General features: G+C 37.8%; 1 protein-coding gene across 7 annotated transcripts; it reads right to left on the reverse strand.

The window, feature by feature from the left end:
• Nucleotides 1–23: 23 nt before the first annotated feature.
• On the reverse strand, nt 24–18,216 carry LOC112887794 (myosin-5-like). Of its 7 annotated transcripts, none has more exons than XR_003227618.1 (49): nt 18,094–18,216; nt 16,942–17,070; nt 16,248–16,391; nt 16,001–16,146; nt 15,744–15,900; nt 15,543–15,601; nt 15,223–15,382; nt 14,998–15,147; nt 14,782–14,918; nt 14,472–14,618; nt 14,287–14,388; nt 14,144–14,201; nt 13,951–14,052; nt 13,606–13,643; nt 13,327–13,453; nt 13,078–13,245; nt 12,104–12,235; nt 11,913–12,022; nt 11,318–11,378; nt 10,687–10,864; nt 10,390–10,595; nt 10,158–10,277; nt 9,968–10,066; nt 9,700–9,888; nt 9,322–9,461; nt 8,063–8,230; nt 7,735–7,902; nt 7,425–7,592; nt 6,799–6,966; nt 6,490–6,657; nt 6,249–6,416; nt 5,986–6,153; nt 5,707–5,874; nt 5,418–5,582; nt 4,488–4,646; nt 4,177–4,386; nt 3,955–4,064; nt 3,775–3,881; nt 3,585–3,656; nt 3,309–3,503; nt 2,815–3,156; nt 1,961–2,101; nt 1,807–1,877; nt 1,613–1,712; nt 928–984; nt 757–813; nt 597–669; nt 416–498; nt 24–325 (listed from the first exon to the last, which is right to left on the reverse strand). XR_003227618.1 is itself a non-coding variant. In XM_025954069.1 (49 exons), exons 1-49 carry the CDS (start codon nt 18,094–18,096, stop codon nt 208–210), a joined length of 6,450 nt encoding a protein of 2,149 aa, XP_025809854.1. In that variant the 5' UTR covers nt 18,097–18,216; the 3' UTR covers nt 25–207. The 7 variants fall into 7 exon arrangements, 5 of the variants coding, with proteins under 5 accessions (XP_025809854.1, XP_025809852.1, XP_025809850.1 ...); XM_025954069.1 differs by having other exon boundaries at nt 25–325; nt 597–677; nt 4,484–4,646; nt 5,446–5,582; XM_025954067.1 differs by having other exon boundaries at nt 25–325; nt 597–677; nt 3,309–3,494.
• Nucleotides 18,217–18,942: the final 726 nt, after the last annotated feature.

Raw genomic sequence — 18,942 nt, forward strand, 5'->3', positions numbered from 1 at the left:
TCGGTTGTATCCAATGGAGCTTTGTATTGCAAGTCCTGTGTGTTGGTGAGCCTGTGTCGTGTACCCGCAGAGTGGAAGGAAAGGACGAGCGGAGGAAACACAATGTTCTTAACAAATCAATCAGATAAGAAAAACGAAAAGAAGTTTTCGATCTTGCAATCTCGTACAAATTGGGAGGCTCTGTGAGGAGAGCACTACGCATTGTCTCTACTGCAATATAAAGGTAAAGATCTGGTTCTCGCGGATAAAAGGTAGCAGGTCATTAACTGACGTCTCCTCGATGCTTAGCATGGACTTTGCAATATCTTCAAGTGAAAAGGGTATGCTGCCAAGAGAAATGAAACATTGAGTGTAGCCGAGCAAATAGCATTTGGGGGCATGAAGACTAGAGCCTGTAAATTGTCAGGGAACATACCTGGAATCATCATCCAGAAGAACTGAAAAGTTGGAGACGCTATTTGATTCCTCACGCAACGTAGCTCTCATGCTTGATATGAACTACGAAAAGTAACGGAATTAAATAAAGGTCACCAGAATTTCAAACCCAAAACCATGTACTCCAGTATAAGACAAAGGATTAAAGCCTATCGTCTTGCCTCAGCTGAAGTTACATTCGTTCCATTTACATCGTCCCAATACATACCAACTATCCTCTCTAGCTGCTGCAAACTGAGATCCTGAACAAATAGCTAAATCAGTACGGAATACAGTGTCAAGCCAAAATGACCCAAGATTCTTGGCAAAGTGTACACTTACTGGGCAAATATCATTGCGTATCTCATCCCATGTCCTTATTGGCTTTAGAGAAATTACCTGATGAATGAAAGGGATGGGGAGAATATTTGAGAGAAGGCAAATTTCAGACAGTTCAAATTGTGTCCAAGAGTCACAAAGGTTTTCTTCTTCTGAAGGGAAAATGATACAAACCACAAAGTCAACAGCTTGTCTTATATGCCTCAGTGCTGCCCATGCGGAATCTGCAAACTGGGTCAATACGAATCATAAATTTGCAGAAGCTAAATTTTTCTTTTAAAAAACAGCATGTAAAAGTGAACAAATTACAGAAAAACTCAAGTTCTATGGTGCTAGTTTAAAAAACCGAGATATCCTGGGTTGTGACATAAATGCCAGATATGTAGCCCTCATGTTTCATGAAATTTGAAACCTCATCTTAATGAAATAAAAGAAAAGTGAAGGGGCGAGGATAGCATGGCACTGCAAAAGGGTCCATCACTCCATCTTGTTAGCTTGGGTTGTAACGTTTTAAAGACTGAGTTTTGTTAACCATTAAGAACAGCGAACCTGTGTTCTTCAGTAATTTACTCTTGAAGATGTCAATGCTTTCATAGCATAAGGGGAACCCTGATGGCACAAAAAAATAGGTCCCTCGTTGGTAACCCCCAAAAAATACTGGCAGAGGTCGCCAGCTCAGGTAATGGTGTAGCCCTATAAGGGTGAAGCAGGGGTTCAGGGCCTTTTCTTGGTGGGTTGACCGAGAGCTTCTTAGTACAATACCATAGGGCAGCCTTTCCCCACCGTCCTTTTTTTCCTACTCTCGAGGATCTATACTGGTACAACACCGGTACAACAGAATAATAGATTAGTGAACCACCTCTCGACTGACGTCATTGCACCAATGTTTTAGTTGAGTTAGCCCATCTTTGATGTATTGCCCGTTACTGCAGGAACAGCACTCACGCCGCAAGAGGAGCCTGTTTTCAGATAAAGAAGACCGAACGTGGATTGAAGTGAACTGTTCATACTTCTAACAAGATAATATGATAGGACGGCAAAAAAACAACTTACCTGTTAAATAATTGTACATTGACCATAGAAAATATCTGGGTAAGCAATTTGTGGACCAAAATTGTGGTAACCTACAAAATAAGCACATTATGACATTTTTGTAATACTGGAAATGGGGATAATGCATTGATGATTGTGTTCATTCAGCACCTACATGATTGGCTCTGAGAACATGCAGATAGTTGTTGAAGATTTTCACGATGCTCAGCCAATGCATGAGTTGTTCCTGTTGGCCAAAGCCGCTAGCAGGAGACAGCGAGGCCTTTGCTTGAGTCGAGTAAGAAGTTCTTGGATCCTAAAGATTTAGAAATTCCCCAGATTTTCAATGGACAGAGTTTTCATAAGGAAAAAGTCCGGTTTACACCCTTAAATTATAGCAAAAATCTGATTTTCAACCTTAAACTACAAAACCGGATAGGAGAGGCCATCCAACTGTTGAAACCGAGCAAGTTTGGCCCTTAGGGGTGGTTTCAAAGGTGGTTATGTTTTTTAAAAAATTTAAAATTCTAATTAGATCTAAAAAATTAAAAATAATTCATTTTAAATTAGAAAAATATGAAACTAGTACCAAAATTTTTCTGAAAATGTAACCCATCTATTATTGCTCTATTCGAATCTTATTTATTCAAAAATAATAGGCATAACTACAAGCAAACAAATACTATGAACATAAAAAAATGGATCCGAATAACTGACAAGTACAGTGCCAATAGATAGATTACATTTTTAGAAAAAAATTTATACTCATTTCGTATTTTTTGGATTTGAAATGAATCAATTATGAACTTTTTAGTATAAATTTGAATATTTTTAATTTTCACAAAATGGAAAACCACCTTCGAAACCACCCTAAGGGCCAAATTTGCCCTGTTTCGACAGTTGGATGGCCTCTCTTATCCGGTTTTATAGTTTAAGATTGAAAATCGGACTTTTGCGATAGTTCAAGTGTGTAAACCGGACTTTTCCCTTTTCATAATGAATGATTCCTTTGGTCAAGAAGCGTGGTACCTGGATACACAGCTCAAGTAATGGGTTTAGCTCCTTCTTCATTCTATCGCTTATCATTCCGTACACCTTTTCAATCTGATCTACTAGCTGCTGCTTGAAGAGCAAAGCTGGATATTTTGCTTCAATTTGGTGTAACCCAATAGCTCCATCGATTTGAGCACTGAAATAAGCAAGTCCACTGTTTGAAGGTTGATTGGCTTGAAAAATCCTCTCGCAGGAAAATCTTCGTCTATGTGGAGTTGAGACTGTTGCCCTGGAGACTTTAAATGAGCGTTGCAGTAGAACTGATAATGTGGACAAGTTGGATAACCAATAGGCCAAGCCCCTTGTATCATTTTGAGCCTTGAAGTAAGAACATCGATTAATATTACACGTACTGGAAAAGTGGATGCATAAAGCTGTATCATATAGAATTACAAGGTGCGGATTATGAGCTATTGGAGTACCGCTATATCATAGGGAGCTTAAAGAAAATCAAGAGAAGTGCTACAAACCTCAGTTGCTGAGTTTACAACCTGTATAATACAGTCAAAGACACCTGTCTTTGCTTCTTCAAAAGATCTCCAATGAAGAAGACAGTAGTATATAAGAGGAGCAGCAATTGGTTTACTGCCAGAGAATCCAAGATACTGGGTAATGTATTTCAGCAATAACTGCTGATGATTCAGGGGTTGCTGGTGCTGAAAAGGCTACCAAAAAATAAACAAAATTACCATTCAATGCTAAAGGTTTATAGTAGATTTAACAAGAAGAGAATAACAAACTCACACCTGATATACTTCGTTAAGTAACCTTTGCCCATTTTCATAATCCTTGTGGCTAATCAAATCAGGGGAACTACCCTGCATTTTTTTAAAAATAAAGTATGCAAGAGCTAAATAAATTTATTTGACAAATCGAATGACATCCAGCCCTGTTTGAGAAAAGAATGACATGCAGCCATATACTTGGTTAAACTACCATTGAGGCTCTTGTTTCTGTTGGACCAAGTGAGGACTTCATTTCAGCATATGCTGCGTTGCCATTTAAAATATGACCATTTTCTTGACATCTCTGTTGAAATTCATCTACCAATTCAGATTAGAATATCATCAGCAATTGAAATTGAGCTCTACTGAAGATATATTACATGGATCATACTGATTTTAGAGCATGCAGCTTGAGACTTGGCTGTAGATGGAGGAGTTGTAATTGCTTGTTGACGAAGCGCTTGATTTTCAGACTCTAAGTTGGCAGCTTTGCCTTCTAACCTATGTTTGTGGAAAGACAGGAAACAATAAAAATTGGTCACATAAAGACAAGCAAGATGTAGCCAAATGAAATGAATTGCCACAGGGAAGAAATTTATTGTGGGTAAGCTACCTTTCTAGGTTCTCACGAAGCTGAGTAACAAGTATACCAGAATCTTCAATCTTCTTGACCAAGTCATCATTTCTTTTTAGGAGGTCTTCATTTTTTCTTATTAGATTTTCATTTCTTCCATGAGCCTCAGTATGTATATTTTTGACAACATCGCCTTCTTGTTTCTCCATTGCAAAGTTAGACAATCTTGATATGGCATCTACTTGAAGCCTAATTTGTAAAGACGTTAGTCTCCGAAAGGATGATAGAATCATCGGTAATTTGATGGCAGTGTAGTTGACAATTAGATAAAAGTAAATAAAGATACCAACTTCTGCACAGTATCTTGAAGCTGGTGGGCCCTGTATTCACTATCCCTAACTTTCTTAAATAACACATCATTTCTCTCCTGAGCTTCAACAAGGGACCTCCTGATTGTTTCATTTTCTTGTCTTTCAGCTTCCAATGAAGCTGCCATATCCTCCTTAAGCCTGTTTTGGGAGCATAAACAACAGCAGCAACTTCATAATGTTTCTTTTGACCGAGTGCAACTTCATGATGTTGATTAGTAATAATGCACATCAGGAAAAATTGTAAGGGTTAAGAATAAAAAGGGGGAAATGCATAAAACCGAGGTGTTGTGTGATACATGCCACATGGCCATAGATTGATGAAAAGTTCAAATCTATCTCAGAAACTCATAAATGCACTTTTATTTTTATTTTCTGCTGTTATCATTGTTTCATCTTTGATAGGCTTTCTATACCCAAAAACAGTCTGCATGCATGCCTCACATATGTGCCATCAATGTCTCACTTACTTTGCATATATATCCTTTTAGAACATGTGACCCTGATCCATTCTAGTGTTATGTAAAAAGGTAGTGTGACATAAGAGTGTCTGATCGTGGCAATATAATTGTGATCCTATATTTAATATAGAGGGACATCTAGGTGTTATGTTAACAGCATGAGAGGACAAATCGGTGTGATTTTTAGTATGGAATCAAGTGCCTTATACCACTGATCTTGTAACATGAGTAGAAATTCCAAAAAAAATAATATGAATTTGGTACATGCAAAACAATATACCAGGTAATTTGAAGATTTTAGTAAAGTGGGGTGGTCATTTGAAACATATCACCTTCATTTTAGTTTTTGAAGTTCATTTCAGGAAAAAAAACATAGCACATGCTCAGAAGGGAGAAATATAGGCATGTACTTGTAATATAATATCCATAAAGCTTTATTGAAGGTACATACGAATTTATAGTGTTTTGAAGATGCTCAACTTTTTTGTTGGCTTCTTCAGTTTTCATCAGTAACTCTTCATTTTTGTATTCACTCTCAGTAAGTGCTTTCTTCAGTGCATCCTTCTCACGTCTCTCAGATAGCAACAAAGCATCTTTCGCTGTATTATCACCAAGCCTGCAATTGATCAACAATTATTATGTCAAGTAGCATGTAGATTTACGTAAGCACACTCGCTAACTATAAATAAGCATTCACAGACCCAAACGCAGCTTAATGAAACAATATCCATATAAAGTACCTTTGTACGCTGCCCTGAAGAAGACCAATTTTTTTGTCAACATCCTCGAGCTTCTTTAGAAACTGCAAATTTCTTTCTTGACTTTCAGCTTGTGCCTTCATGGTTGCATTATTTTGTTCTCGCTCTCTCAACATTAAAACCTCTGTAGCAGATGCGTTTTCCTGAAGCCTATTCTTAGGTAGAAATATGGAGTTGATTCAAAAAATAAAATAGATAATCTTCTGATAGAATTCATATCCCTAGAGGTTGCTAGGCACATAACAAGGAATGATTATGGACCTCTCAACAGTTAGCTGAAGCTGAAGGGTATTTTTATCATAATCCTGAATTTTCTTGACTAACTCCTCATTTCTCCACTGAGTTTCAGCTAGAACTTTCTTGGTCGTCTCATGTTCTTGTTTTTCTGATAACAAAAGTGCATCTTTGGCAGTAGCATCTGCTTCAAACCTTTAGAAATCACAATGAAAGGTCACTATCACAGTGTAATGATGATATTGATAAATAAGTTGAGACATGTATCTTCCGAAGAGAAAGCATCAGACCTCTTGATGGTATCTTCCAATTGTTTTCTTGTTTCTTCGGACTGTTGTAACTCGTGTATTAATTCACTGATCTTTTTCCGGGCATTGGTTACATCTTCATTAGTTGTTTTGTGTTCTTGTCTTTCTACCTCCAACAAAGAGTCTTTCTCTGCTATGTGTTCTTCTAGTCTATGTGCAAAGAGAGAAAAAAAATCCTCAAGCAATGGAAGACCATAAATGCTTCTAAAAAATGGAATCTAACCTGTTAACTGAATCCTCAAGCATATTGATTTTTTTAGCTGAATCCTCGAAACTTGTCATCAAGTCTCGGTTTCTCCCTCGAGCTTCAGTTAATGCTTTTGTTGTGCAGTCGAGATTTTGTTTTGTCTTATGCAGCAAAGATTCCCTTGCTGTTGCATGCTTCTCAAGTCTAAATTCATTGAGGAAAAGGAAACATGTGTTAGCTCATAAAGTTGAAAAATACAGGAGTATCTCTCTTAAGTTGCACATATTGCATTATGCTTCAGTAAACAAAGCTCAGCTATCCAAATAATAGAAGCATGATAAGAACCTCTGAGCATTCTCCAGCATCTTGTTTATAGTTTTCTCGCTATCATCAACTTTCCTAAGCAATTCCCAATTTCTTTCCTGAGCTTTCAAAAGTGCTTGCTTGGTTTCATCATGCTCTTTCCTTTCTGCTACATATAAGCCATCCCTTGTGGTCGCATTTTCCTCACACCTGTATTCAGTGAGTGAAATTCTAATACTGCCAACTCTTTATTGAGGATAGGAATGAAGATATTAAGAAAGGCAGAGGCTGCATTGCGAAAGACGTCAAAAAGGTAGAAAATAGCGCCGATGCCAAACTATGACCAATCCGCTATATTGTACACACCATCGCCACGACCTATAATATACTTTTTGATCCTTCATTTTCAAAGAGGTACTGATAATGAATTTATGGAACTCCCTTTGCAGTTTCATGAAAGTACAACTCTCATTGAGATCATAAGTACCCTGCTCAAAAATGTATATTAATATTCTTGTTCCACCATTTTATGCATGCATTTTTTTTAGCATATGATTAACTCGACAAATTATTCTTATTCCTTTCAAACAAAAGAAAAACAATTCATACCATCACTGATTGTTGAAGCATGGTAACGTTGAGTAATTAATGTAACATGAGAAAACAACCTTTTCAAAGAATCTTGAAGCAGATCATTTGTCCTATTAGCATCTGCAAATTTCTTCTGTAGTACTTCAATATCCTGTTGTGCTTCAGCTAATTGTGAAAAGATTGCAGTACTCTGTTGTTTTTCAGCTAACAATGAAGCCTCCAATGTTGTTGCAGTTACTTCAAGTCTATGTTAATTGAAAACAGAAATGAGCATTGTTGTTTTACAATTACGATATTATAAAAAAAATGGAAGGAGTTTAGAACTGAAGTGAAGCATTGATGAACTCAAGGACAGGAAAAAGCAATTTTCGGAATCATGCAATTTACCTTTGGTTGTTGTCTTGGAAGTTACTAATGTCTTGTTCAGCTACTTTAATTTTATTGAGTAGTTCCTCAATTTTTACATGAGCTTCATTGAGTGATTTCGTGGTTGCCTCACTTTCTTGTCGTTCTGTAAGTAAAGTAGCCTCTCCCTCAATTAAGCTTTTTTGCAGCCTGTATTCGTAAGGAAGAAAATTAATGAAGTTTAAGTAAACTAAATGGTCTTATACTCCTATATTTCTACGTGATTGCTGAAAATCACAGATAATAGTACTTTTGCAAAGATTATATGAGTGTATGGCAAATCTTATATTTCTTACTAAACCATAATGACCTTTGTACAGCAGTCTGAAGTTCTGTGGATGTTCCATTGGCATCTGCAATTTGCCTCAGTAGTTCTTCAACCCTCTGGTGTGCTTCACTTAGTTCCCTTCTAGTAGTCATGTTTTGTTCCTTTTCCATCATCAGTGAAGACTCCAGTTCTTTCACATTCTTTTCAAATCTGTATTCAACGGACAGGAAGAAAGTTGTAGTTTCAAAATAGAAAGGATGAGACTGGATTTACTTGATTGTAATCAAGTATATGATACAGAAAAGTACCAGCACGTTCTACAACACGAGAAATGGAACAATGAGAAAGGTTGGAGTTAGTTGTATTAGTTAGCCTTTGCGGATTAACAAAAAAACATGTTCTCCTCAATCTTCAATTCTCTATTACTTCTTCATTTATATCTTGAGTTTCAATGAGTAACCGGAAGCAAAGTGTCATTTATATTTGCAAACTTTAGCTCTGTGAGGCTGTGACAAAACTGGATCTTATGAACCCAGCAAAGAAATAAACTAGTACTGAGAGCTGCCTGCTCCATCACAATGATCACCAGGATGATGAAGTGCATCCGAACAGTTTTTTTTTCTCATACACGCAGGAGAGTTGCATATCATTATATTAAAAAGAATAAAAAAGGGAAAGAGACCTTGCAACAGACACACCCACTCTCAAGATTTAAAGGAACAAACACGCATGTGAACAACAAGAGATTTGGTCGAATAGTTTCCGAAGCAAACATATTAGTTTAACAGAATATTTGATTTCCTTGCTAGTACTTCGTCTCACTTTTGCGTTTCTGTTAGTGTGATCTTATTTGTTACATGTTAATATCTTTCAGCTAGTGTGATCTTAATATATGTTTCATGTTACCTGGTATGTTCTACTGCAGTACTGCTAGTCTGAAACTGCAATTACTAGTGTCAAATAAGCATTTCAATGAACCAACAAATATTTAGTGCCCAAATTGTATCTTAGTATTGTAATGTGGTTTAGCAATGATAAAATAGATCCAGGCATCATACAATGTCAACATTTTAAGTATGTGTGACTGCGTCAAAAAGCGTCCATGTCCAATACATGTGCTCATAGAAGAATTCATGGGTAAATTGCATCCGAGGTTTTCAAAAGATATCCTTTTCTGTCAGACCTCTGCATCAAAGCAGCAATGTTAAGGGATACGTTTGGTGGTCCTATCCTGAAAGTAATACTAGTTTTTAGTATTGGTTGTTTAAACAAATTAAGGCCTAAGTCACTGAGTAACCTACCTCTTTACGGTATCTCTAAGTTGCTCCATATTTCCATCTGCGGCCGCAATTTTTCTAGTCAATGCATCATTTTCTTCCTGAGCAATCACAAGTGCACTCTTAGTTGCACTATTTTCTTCTCGTTCTCTTAGTAGTAGTACCTGTCAAAGTCACAGCCATCCATAAAAAAGAATATGATATCATAGATTAATAAGTTACATCTACCATCAGATTCTAATCAAACGTGGATATGTTATGTAATGGGTTGTTCTTTTTATCGTTTACCATGAAACAAATGCTGTAACTGTATCTCATTTGATTAGAATGCAATAATTAAAACCTTGCAATCTACGCAGTTTGAGATAAGTCCTATGTTGATTTAGGAAAAAAGTACAAGACCTTCAGCTCCTCAACTTCATTAGTCAATGAAGTGATCTTTTCTCTTTCTTGAGCTAAAGCTTCTTCAATGGCCCTTTCGGCTAATTCTCTTTCCTGCATCTCTGTGGCTTCTTCCACCCGCCGCTCCATCTCACGAAGAGCAGCCTGTAGTTTGGAAATTTCTCCTGCTTTGTTCTTCTCTAGATCAGTCTGAAAAAGTGATATTGTGTGAGAATAAATTCACCAGTTAATTCATCCCACATTATCTTAATTCAAGAGCAGCATCTACCCTAAGTTTCTTTTCCAAGCCTAAACAGCTAGTCAGCTCTTCAACATGCTCCTCAAGTTTCTCCTTCTGCACCTTCAGGGCTTCTGTGTCCCTTGCGGCCTACAAAATGTACCGATAAATAAAAGGATGTATAAGTGAAATATACAGAAACAACATGATTAAAATAATGATACAACTGCTTCATCAGTACCATTTTGAGCTTTCTGAGTTCTCCTCTAGCAACCCGTCTTCTCCATGCACACTGGTAAATTAACACTGATCCCTTAATTTTACAATAGTTCGAATACTCTCTATGGCATCGCCACCAAGCCTGCAGGCAACCATTCTCAGAGTGACATTTCAGATATGTACATGTAAAATATGAAAGTCGGAGATTGTAACTAGCTTTCCCTTGGATAAAAGAGAGTGAATCTGTGGTCTACCTGGATATGAATAGAGGCTTTATTTTGTTTTCTGATATTGTATTCCTTATAAGCACCAAACACCCTTAATCCTGTCTGCAGCATAATGGCTGAAGAGCGTAGCTCAGAATAAGAGCTCCAAGCAATATAGCAGCGGTAACTTTTCTGTATTTGCGATGCCGCAGCTTGTTTTCTTAGTAAAACACGTAACTTACAAGCCAATATTACTGCAATAGTTAATGGTACTCTCAGTATACAATATGAAACCTGAGCAATGAGCATTGTTTCCACTTGGGATACCAACTAACAACACCTTACCTCTAACAAAAGATTGAAAAGATATTGATGTCTTGCGTAATACAAGGAATTTCTCACGAGCAGCATGAGTGCGAAATCTACTCTGAACGGCTCTAGCTGCTTTATTCCGCACTTCAGTTCTTCTAGCATCTAATTCAGCCATCTGACCAGCTCTCAGGAACACCTTTGTTCTTCCAATCTGTCACATACATTGATAACTTAAAATATCATGATGATATTTCATTATATGTATATGCTCAAAGCTGACATTTCTGCCATGCAATTGTATAAAAGAACACACTACGCGAAGTAGTTAGCTATTACATATTGTGCTTGTTGGCAAAAATAAATAAATAAATCAACAATAGACAAAAAGCAGCTGATGGAGTAGTGATGCAAACCAAAATCATTAGGTGCTATAAATCAGTTTTTGGGAAAAAAAACAATCATAAATAAAATATGGACTAATGTTATTCACGCGAAGCATTCTGTTTACATCTTTATTATTTACCACATCATAGGCTGTAGTTATTTGATGAGAACAAGCATTGTGTTTTTTTACTTGACTGACTTGTTTTGTTATATATATAGAAATGAAAAGAATGTAGGCATATAACACAAATAAAGGAGGATTACATATAGTTTTCTTCACCTGATAACCATGGAGTTCCATCTTGTCCAGAATCTTTTGGCACGACACCTTTTCATTGTTTCTATCAGATATAAGAGAAGAGTTATAGAAGTAGGACAGAACTGGCCAGTAGATCAAGGGGGGAAAATATTTTTCTATCAAACTTGTTAATCTAGGCCATGTGCTCTCTATATACATACAAATTGAGCTTATGAGATCAGAATTCAGAACTGCAAAGTAGATTTTTTTTACTAAAAAGGACACACTCGAGACTTCTCCCAAGAGGAAGAAAATCCTTTGAAGGTGTACTATGCTAGGTATGATGACAAAGCAAGAAAATGGATGCATGTTAGCGCAATGGTTTTCGTGATAATTGCTCATTTCATTGAAGCAACATCGGCTTCATATGCTCAAACTCAATGCTTCAGGTCCTCCACCTCCACCTTGAGTTTGAAGGGGGGGGGGTGTTATATATATATATATATATATATATATATATATATATATATATATATATATATATATATATATATAAATATATATAAGCCCATGTGTTCTCTCTCTCTCTCTAGATCCTTCTCAACTCTGTGAGGTCAGTAAAAAACTGAGTGCTCACCTTTCCATGAAAACTTCAGGAGCAAGAATGCGAAACCGACAGAGAAAATCATGAAATATTTTTCTTGTAGGATATCCAGCACAGCTGATTCTAATAGCTTCAAGAGCACCCTGAAATGCTAACAAATCATTAGAGTATACAATGGTGCTGAGTTTCTAAGGAAACTTTGCCATGAGTGATCTGTTGCTTACTGAACACCGAAGTTGCTGCAGTACATTGATGTTCTCAAATGTAGTAGGCTTAAGAATATTATTGGGCTTAATGCATCTAATGTAATGAGGTTCCGTAGAACTCAACGTCTCCATTAGTTCTTGGAGTTGCCACTGGGAGTTACATGGAAGTTATTATCAGATAATAAATGACACTAGCCCACAATACAATAATTTTACATGAAACATAGCTCTATGGTCGAACAAACTTATATATTGTCTTCCCTTCCTCTATCAAGTAATATGCATTTACTTTCTAGATTAGTTGCTTCACACCCTGCAAATATAATAAGATTTCTATAACACCCCATGTCCAAAATCCGCTTATAGCTCAGCTCACTGATGAGGCGAGCCCTTGCATGCATTTCACCTACCTAAAAAGGTTTAGCTCGAAGGTGCTATGTCTGGAATGCAAATTGGCTCTCACCTACCTAAAATCTCCATATGGGACTAATTTGACCATGATAACCAACTACTAATGGACTGGGGTATTATATTTTCAGTGTGCAAACCTCTTCACCTTCTTCTTCTCCATATTGTTTTGTTTTGTTAGTTTGCTTTTTCTTTTTGCAAACTCAAATGATGACATTGTAAAACTTTACATCTGGAAGTAAATTCGAAAACAAGATATGAAACAAGACAGTCATATTTGTGTTACAGTATTGTTGTATTGAACAGAAAGTTTGTTCTTAATTATGCAGGAGGAAATTAGCCTCGTAAACACATTTTGATAAAAGCCTATACCAAAGAACCATCATAAATAGAAAAACTTTGAAGTACATACCCAAAACTCTAGATTTGAGGCCGAATGGATCTCCGAGAATTTAGTTCTCGAAAGACAACCAAAGCCATACCTCAGGGTGAAAAAATGGAACTTCCTAAGGAATTTTCCTCCAATCAACTTTGGTATGGCATTGCAGGCATAATAATCAAGTAGGACTGTAGGAGAATCATACCTTGAAGCGAGTAGCAATGGAAGTCTTTGATGCTTTTGTGTTCTCCTCTAGTACTGATGGGAATAACCCTGACACAAATGAGCACCTAGAAGCATTAAGTAACTCCTGATGTTCTACAACTACATAGTCTCTGTTTTTGTCCAAGAAATGGTCAGACTGATAGGTTACCTGGAAAAGAAACATGAAATTTAAAGGAATCTACTCAACCAAATGTACTGAAAAGAATGCTATGTTGTGAAGAATGCTTACTTCTCCCGCATAATGTTGTATGGTAAATGCAGTGCGAGAAAGCTTTGGCTTGCTAAATCTTTTGTTATTCTTGAATTTCTCATACAGCTTCTGAGAAAATGATTCATGTGTGCATTTAGGAAACATACTGGTGCACAAACAATAAACCAAAAAAAAGGAACTTCCATTAGAAGAATTGATTCAGAAACAGAAATAAATAGTTCTCTTCATAGCATGAAGGAAACAATTTATGATCTGTTTTTTATATTAACAAATACAATATAAGAAGTTCAGACTCACCAAGCTTCATCAAGAAGTGCAATAATTCCACCAGGTTTCTGAACATAAAGAGAGGAGATAGGAACATTGAACTTTAGAAAAGAAAATTTGATATAAAAGTACAACAAGAATACACATTTACGTTAGCCCCTAGAACCAGCAACCATGTTTTATTTTTAGACCACCATCATATGTTGTTGCAAATGCAATTGTCATGCACAATATCTCTGGTGCTTGTAATGTTAAGTTAGGAAATACCAAACAACTCCAAGTCCACAAACCATAGTAATGCAGTGAATAGAAATAAGCAGCTATCTCCTCAAATAGATGCCCTCTCAAATAAAACTAAAGAAAATCACAACTCACCTTCTCAATCAAGTCCAGAACATCTTGGTTGTCGACAAATTCTATGTAACTCCAGTCAATCTGCTCCCTGTTGTACTCTTCCTGCTCCATTTTAAAAACATTCTGCCATGAAAAATACTAACTCTTTTACCAACCCATAGAAGCGAAGAGAAGTATAATATCATGAACATCCAAACATTTGTTCGACAAGTACCTGATTAAAATGCTGTTGGAGTTTTTCATTGGTGAAATTGATGCATAATTGTTCAAAGCTGTTTCCATAGTATGATAAAGACGGAGACATCCATAAATGGTCTTCAATTGTAAATTGAAATCATATTTTAGTAAATAACTTACCTATTAGTCTTAAAACTTTCAAAACCATAGATATCAAGTACTCCAATCAATCGGTCGGAGGATGTATCTTGTCCTATGGATGCATTTAATCTGTTTACAAGCCTGCGTATGGTACAAGCACATACACTTACAAGGGTGCACTAAGTACATGATTTAGGAATGAAGTACATGGTAGTATTTTGTACCAGTCAAATAGTCGAGAATATATTTGCTTTGCTAAGCCATCCCGACTAACAGTAGCGGAATTAGGATCAACTGTTGTGGTTATAACTCCTTCTGGTGTATTTATTTTCCTCTTTATCAATGCGTTCTCCAGATTCCCGCAATCACACCTGTAATCAGAATGCCACAATGCATCATAGGTCATAAATGAGAATGTACATGCGTATTAGGGCTTAAGTCCATATCATACTTCCTTTCCTGTTCTGTATTTTACAAGAAAGAAATAAAATTTGTAAAAAAACTATAAAAAGATGGAGGAGATATTAGACATACATCAAAAGCTCTGCTGCTGCATTAAGATGAAACCTAGCTTTATCATCCTTTAACAAAGATGAATCTACCTCTCTTCCTTTCACAAAACTGATATTCCCGAGGTGGAGAACAGCAGCAACTACCCTGAATGTAGCCTCCTGCAATATAAATGAATTAACAAAAAAGTTATATGCACATCCACACCATACAATTGGTTGAGAAATTCACGTCAGAAACCTGCTCCTGTTCAGTAATGCCGACTGTATTCATCGCACTTCGTGTTGCGAGATACTCCTTAGCATCACTAATTTCGTCAAGTTTAATGCACGTGGATTGGTTGAGATAGTGAAACGACGACGGGTCAGCCAGCTTATACCTTTTGATATCCTGCCAGTAGGGTATATACATCAGCAAAAGAACAGGAGACACAACCAGTCAATCATATTGAGATAGGAAATTTACCTCTGATGGTGCTGCACATAGGAAGTAAAAGCAATGGTAGTTTCTTTCTGGACTATTGATTTGGCAAACACGAGATCTTTCAAGCAAGTATGTTCTAATGGCAGCGCCTGATATCTTCCCACTCTTGTCAAATTGGATTTCAACAAATTTTCCAAATCGACTTCATCATGTCATCAAAAATAAACAGGTGTGTGAGGATTTTTTTTCTCTCTCTTCAACTATGAAGATTTAGTTCTATTCCATACTTAAACATTTTAATGGCCCATACTAAGCTTTCAAAGAATTGTCTTATAAGACTCAAAGCAGTGTAAGAAGATCACCTTGAGTTGTTATTACGAACAGTCTTTGCATTGCCAAAGGCTTCAAGGACCGGATTAGACTGCACGCAAGGCGTAATTAGATATCAGATTAGTTTCCAAGTCAAACTAAATATGGCACATTACTTTAAAAGCCTCCAGTGCCTTTTGGACATGCAAGGCATTATTGTTAATAACAAGAAGAAGTTGTGTTTGCTAACTTACTTCTAAAACTTGTTGTTCAACTGTCCTCCCTCCTGTTCTAGATCGTCCACCCAAAAAAGCAAGATATGTCATAAGCATCTTTGTGGTTTCAGTTTTACCAGCACCACTTTCACCGCTCACCAAAATGGAGTTGCTCTTTCCCTCATTCATCATCTGCCTGTTTCCTTATTCAAAAGAATGTCACAAAAGGTTCTATCAATATTATTGCCACACTTCATTGTAAGAAATCATTCACCACTGTTACTGTAGGCATTCACCTGTAAGAAACATCGGCAATTGCAAATACATGAGGGTCTAGCTCACCAAAATTTGCACCTTTGTACTTCTCCATAGTATAGGGATCAGAAAGATGAGGCAGCCTTTGGAATGGATTAATTGCAATCAGAATATTGCCAGTATAGGTCTGGAACTCAAAAAGGGAAAATTAGAATAAAAAATGGCAAAAACAAACTTCTTTGCTTTGATCATTTTCAAGTAACAATAATTTAGTGAAAAAATACTCACATAAATGATATTTTTTGCATATCGAATAGCAAGATTATTTAGAACACCAGGTTCATGCAAGTATGATAGCCGTGTCATGTCATCAATGCCATTAGATGGCACTTCCGTGTCCTTTGTATGAATGTCTGATATGCTCAGAATAACCTGGTTTCACGGAATACAAGAAATGGCACAGGTTTACAACAGATAACATATGAATATGGACAAGTCATTTGCATACCCAGATGCAACTCAAAGCAAAATGCGAATATCCCCTTCGAATTGTTTCACTTTAAAGAGGCAGTATAATTGTACTTTTGTGAAATTAACTCTTAAATTTATTAGTAAGCAATATGCACATTTTGATTTTCCTTAAGATCCAAATCATGTATAGATTAGGTTTTGACATGGATCTCCGAGAGTACATAACAGGGTAGAAATCACAAGGTCCGCGTCTTCCCTCTATTATGCTGCATAGGGCACAGTTGGGGATGATAATACAGTGTCACCATCTGTGACGTTATTCATGCAGCTATTAATGAAAAAGTTTGATCATATGGTAACAACAATTACTAAGCTATTTTTGAAGAAAAGAGAGAATGGTAATATACCCTGACAGTTATAGAAGAAAGGCCCAAATTAAATGTCTTACTATGCGCAAATCGATTCACCACTGAACCATGTAAGATCAACAGGCAACATAAGACATACGTACCGTCTTTCCATTGGTAGCATGGACATGGACATTTCGATCTTCAATTCTGAAAACCTCACCATCGATCCAAGCTAGATCTTTATCCTCCATCCATACATGGGAGCCTACAACAATTTTTAATGTGGAAGCCTGCAGACAAGACAAGTCAAAACCTCCAGCATGTCTGGAAAGTCCATTTTCTTTCACATGAAAGTTTTGTTGGTAAACAAAATGGAAGTACACCTCTGTATAAAGTTTCATACAATAGGTGCAAAAGGACAGAACACTATAAGGATTTAGGACATATTATAGTTAATGGCACATAGCATGATACATGGCTCATTACTGAAATGAGCTAACAGCTATTTCAAATGACAAGAGAAGGATGCCATGCAGAAAAAGGCCAAATGATACAGAATTATATGGGGGAGAAAAGGCGTAAAGTCAGAACAATATCATGAAAGCTATACTTTAAGAAAGTGGATTATGTTGTTAAAATAGAATAGGATAATTTTGCACATTAAGCCATAAAATCTAGGGCAGGGATTAACTAAAACTACAACCAGTCATGAACAACAAAATGTTTAGCATTCAGTTCAATACCTACTTGCCCACAATAATCTTGATTGGTGATACCTATCCTAGTTTCAGGGCAGTTACATGAGACTATAAATTAATAGTATACCGTTAATTTCATCATCAAACTAAAGTTTAAGTTAATTCTCATTCTGCTATACACTTAATCCATCATACTGTAACAACACCTAGAAATATGGATTCATCTCATCAAATTGGACCAGAGAATGAGAGCAAAGCGGGTTGTATTTAAGTTGAAAGTGCATTCTACCATGGGGCTCTGCTAACTAAATCTGAATACCCCCATTGACCAAACACTTTAACTACCCCCACATAACTGCATTGAAGGAGGCTGACGATCATTTTTACTGGGAAATTCTGAAATTCTAACCAACTAGGCCACGCGTACACCAAATCCTCCAAAACTTCCTATGCAACAAATACCCACATTGTCCCGCCTTATCCCGGACCCCAGCTTACAGTGACTCGAAAAAGTTGCATGACGGGCGGGCCCGCACCGCACACGGCACCACCACCAACAATGGAACTCCATGTTCATGCGAGAACCAGAGCATGAACAGCCAAACGTACACTTACCATGAGCCACGCGATCAAACGCTACGGCCGTTGTAGGTGACGTCGAATCGGGGCCGGCGGCGGCGTTGTCTCCCCGCCTGGGGCCGCCCGCCGATCGCCTCGCCACCGCGCAGGAACAGGTGGGGCACCCGGTGCGGTCCGTCTCGAGCGCGTGCGTGCAATGCCAGCAGCGGAGCGAGCGGAGTTGGAAGGGACGCGCAGGAGGAAATGTGGGGCGCAAACCGGACACCAGAGGCCTCATTCCCCCTATCTATTTTTGGCGCTAGAGCGGGGGTGGAGGTGGTAGGGCCGTAGGGGGCTGATCGGATCGCTCGGACCACGAGCGGCGCGATTCGGGGCGGCGGGAGCCACCCCACATGCACCACCGCCGCCGTGGCATTCGCCGAAAGATGGGGGAGGAAAGGGAGGGGGAGGGGAACGAGGCTGACAAACTGGGAAGGGCGGAGGGAGCAGCGGGGTGCTGGGGAACTGTAGTAGCCGGTGCGTTGGTGGCTTGGTGCCGGTGTGACCGCTGGCGTGTCAGCGTGTGGTATAGCAATCCGTAAGGCCGGCCACAATGTGCTAGTGAAGGCAAAAAAAGAAATTGGACCCCACGCAGTGAAAACAAGCATCGATTTTTTCTAGAGCTGCAGCGTGAAGAAAATTTCAGCATCACTGCTATCTTGAAACATGGGCCCACAACAAAGTAAAATATAGCCTCCAACTATTTTCCTCATCACTATGCATGCTGTGCTTTCATGCTGTCCTTTGAGGGTAAAGAATCTTTGTTTAGTAACCAAGCATCGGTGCAAGTAGTTAGCTTCACTTGTTGCAGTGTATTGAGTGGTGCCTAAAACTTCTCTCACCTAA

This window comes from Panicum hallii, chromosome 3 (genome assembly GCF_002211085.1).
Source record: "Panicum hallii strain FIL2 chromosome 3, PHallii_v3.1, whole genome shotgun sequence".
Lineage (NCBI taxonomy): Eukaryota > Viridiplantae > Streptophyta > Magnoliopsida > Poales > Poaceae > Panicum > Panicum hallii.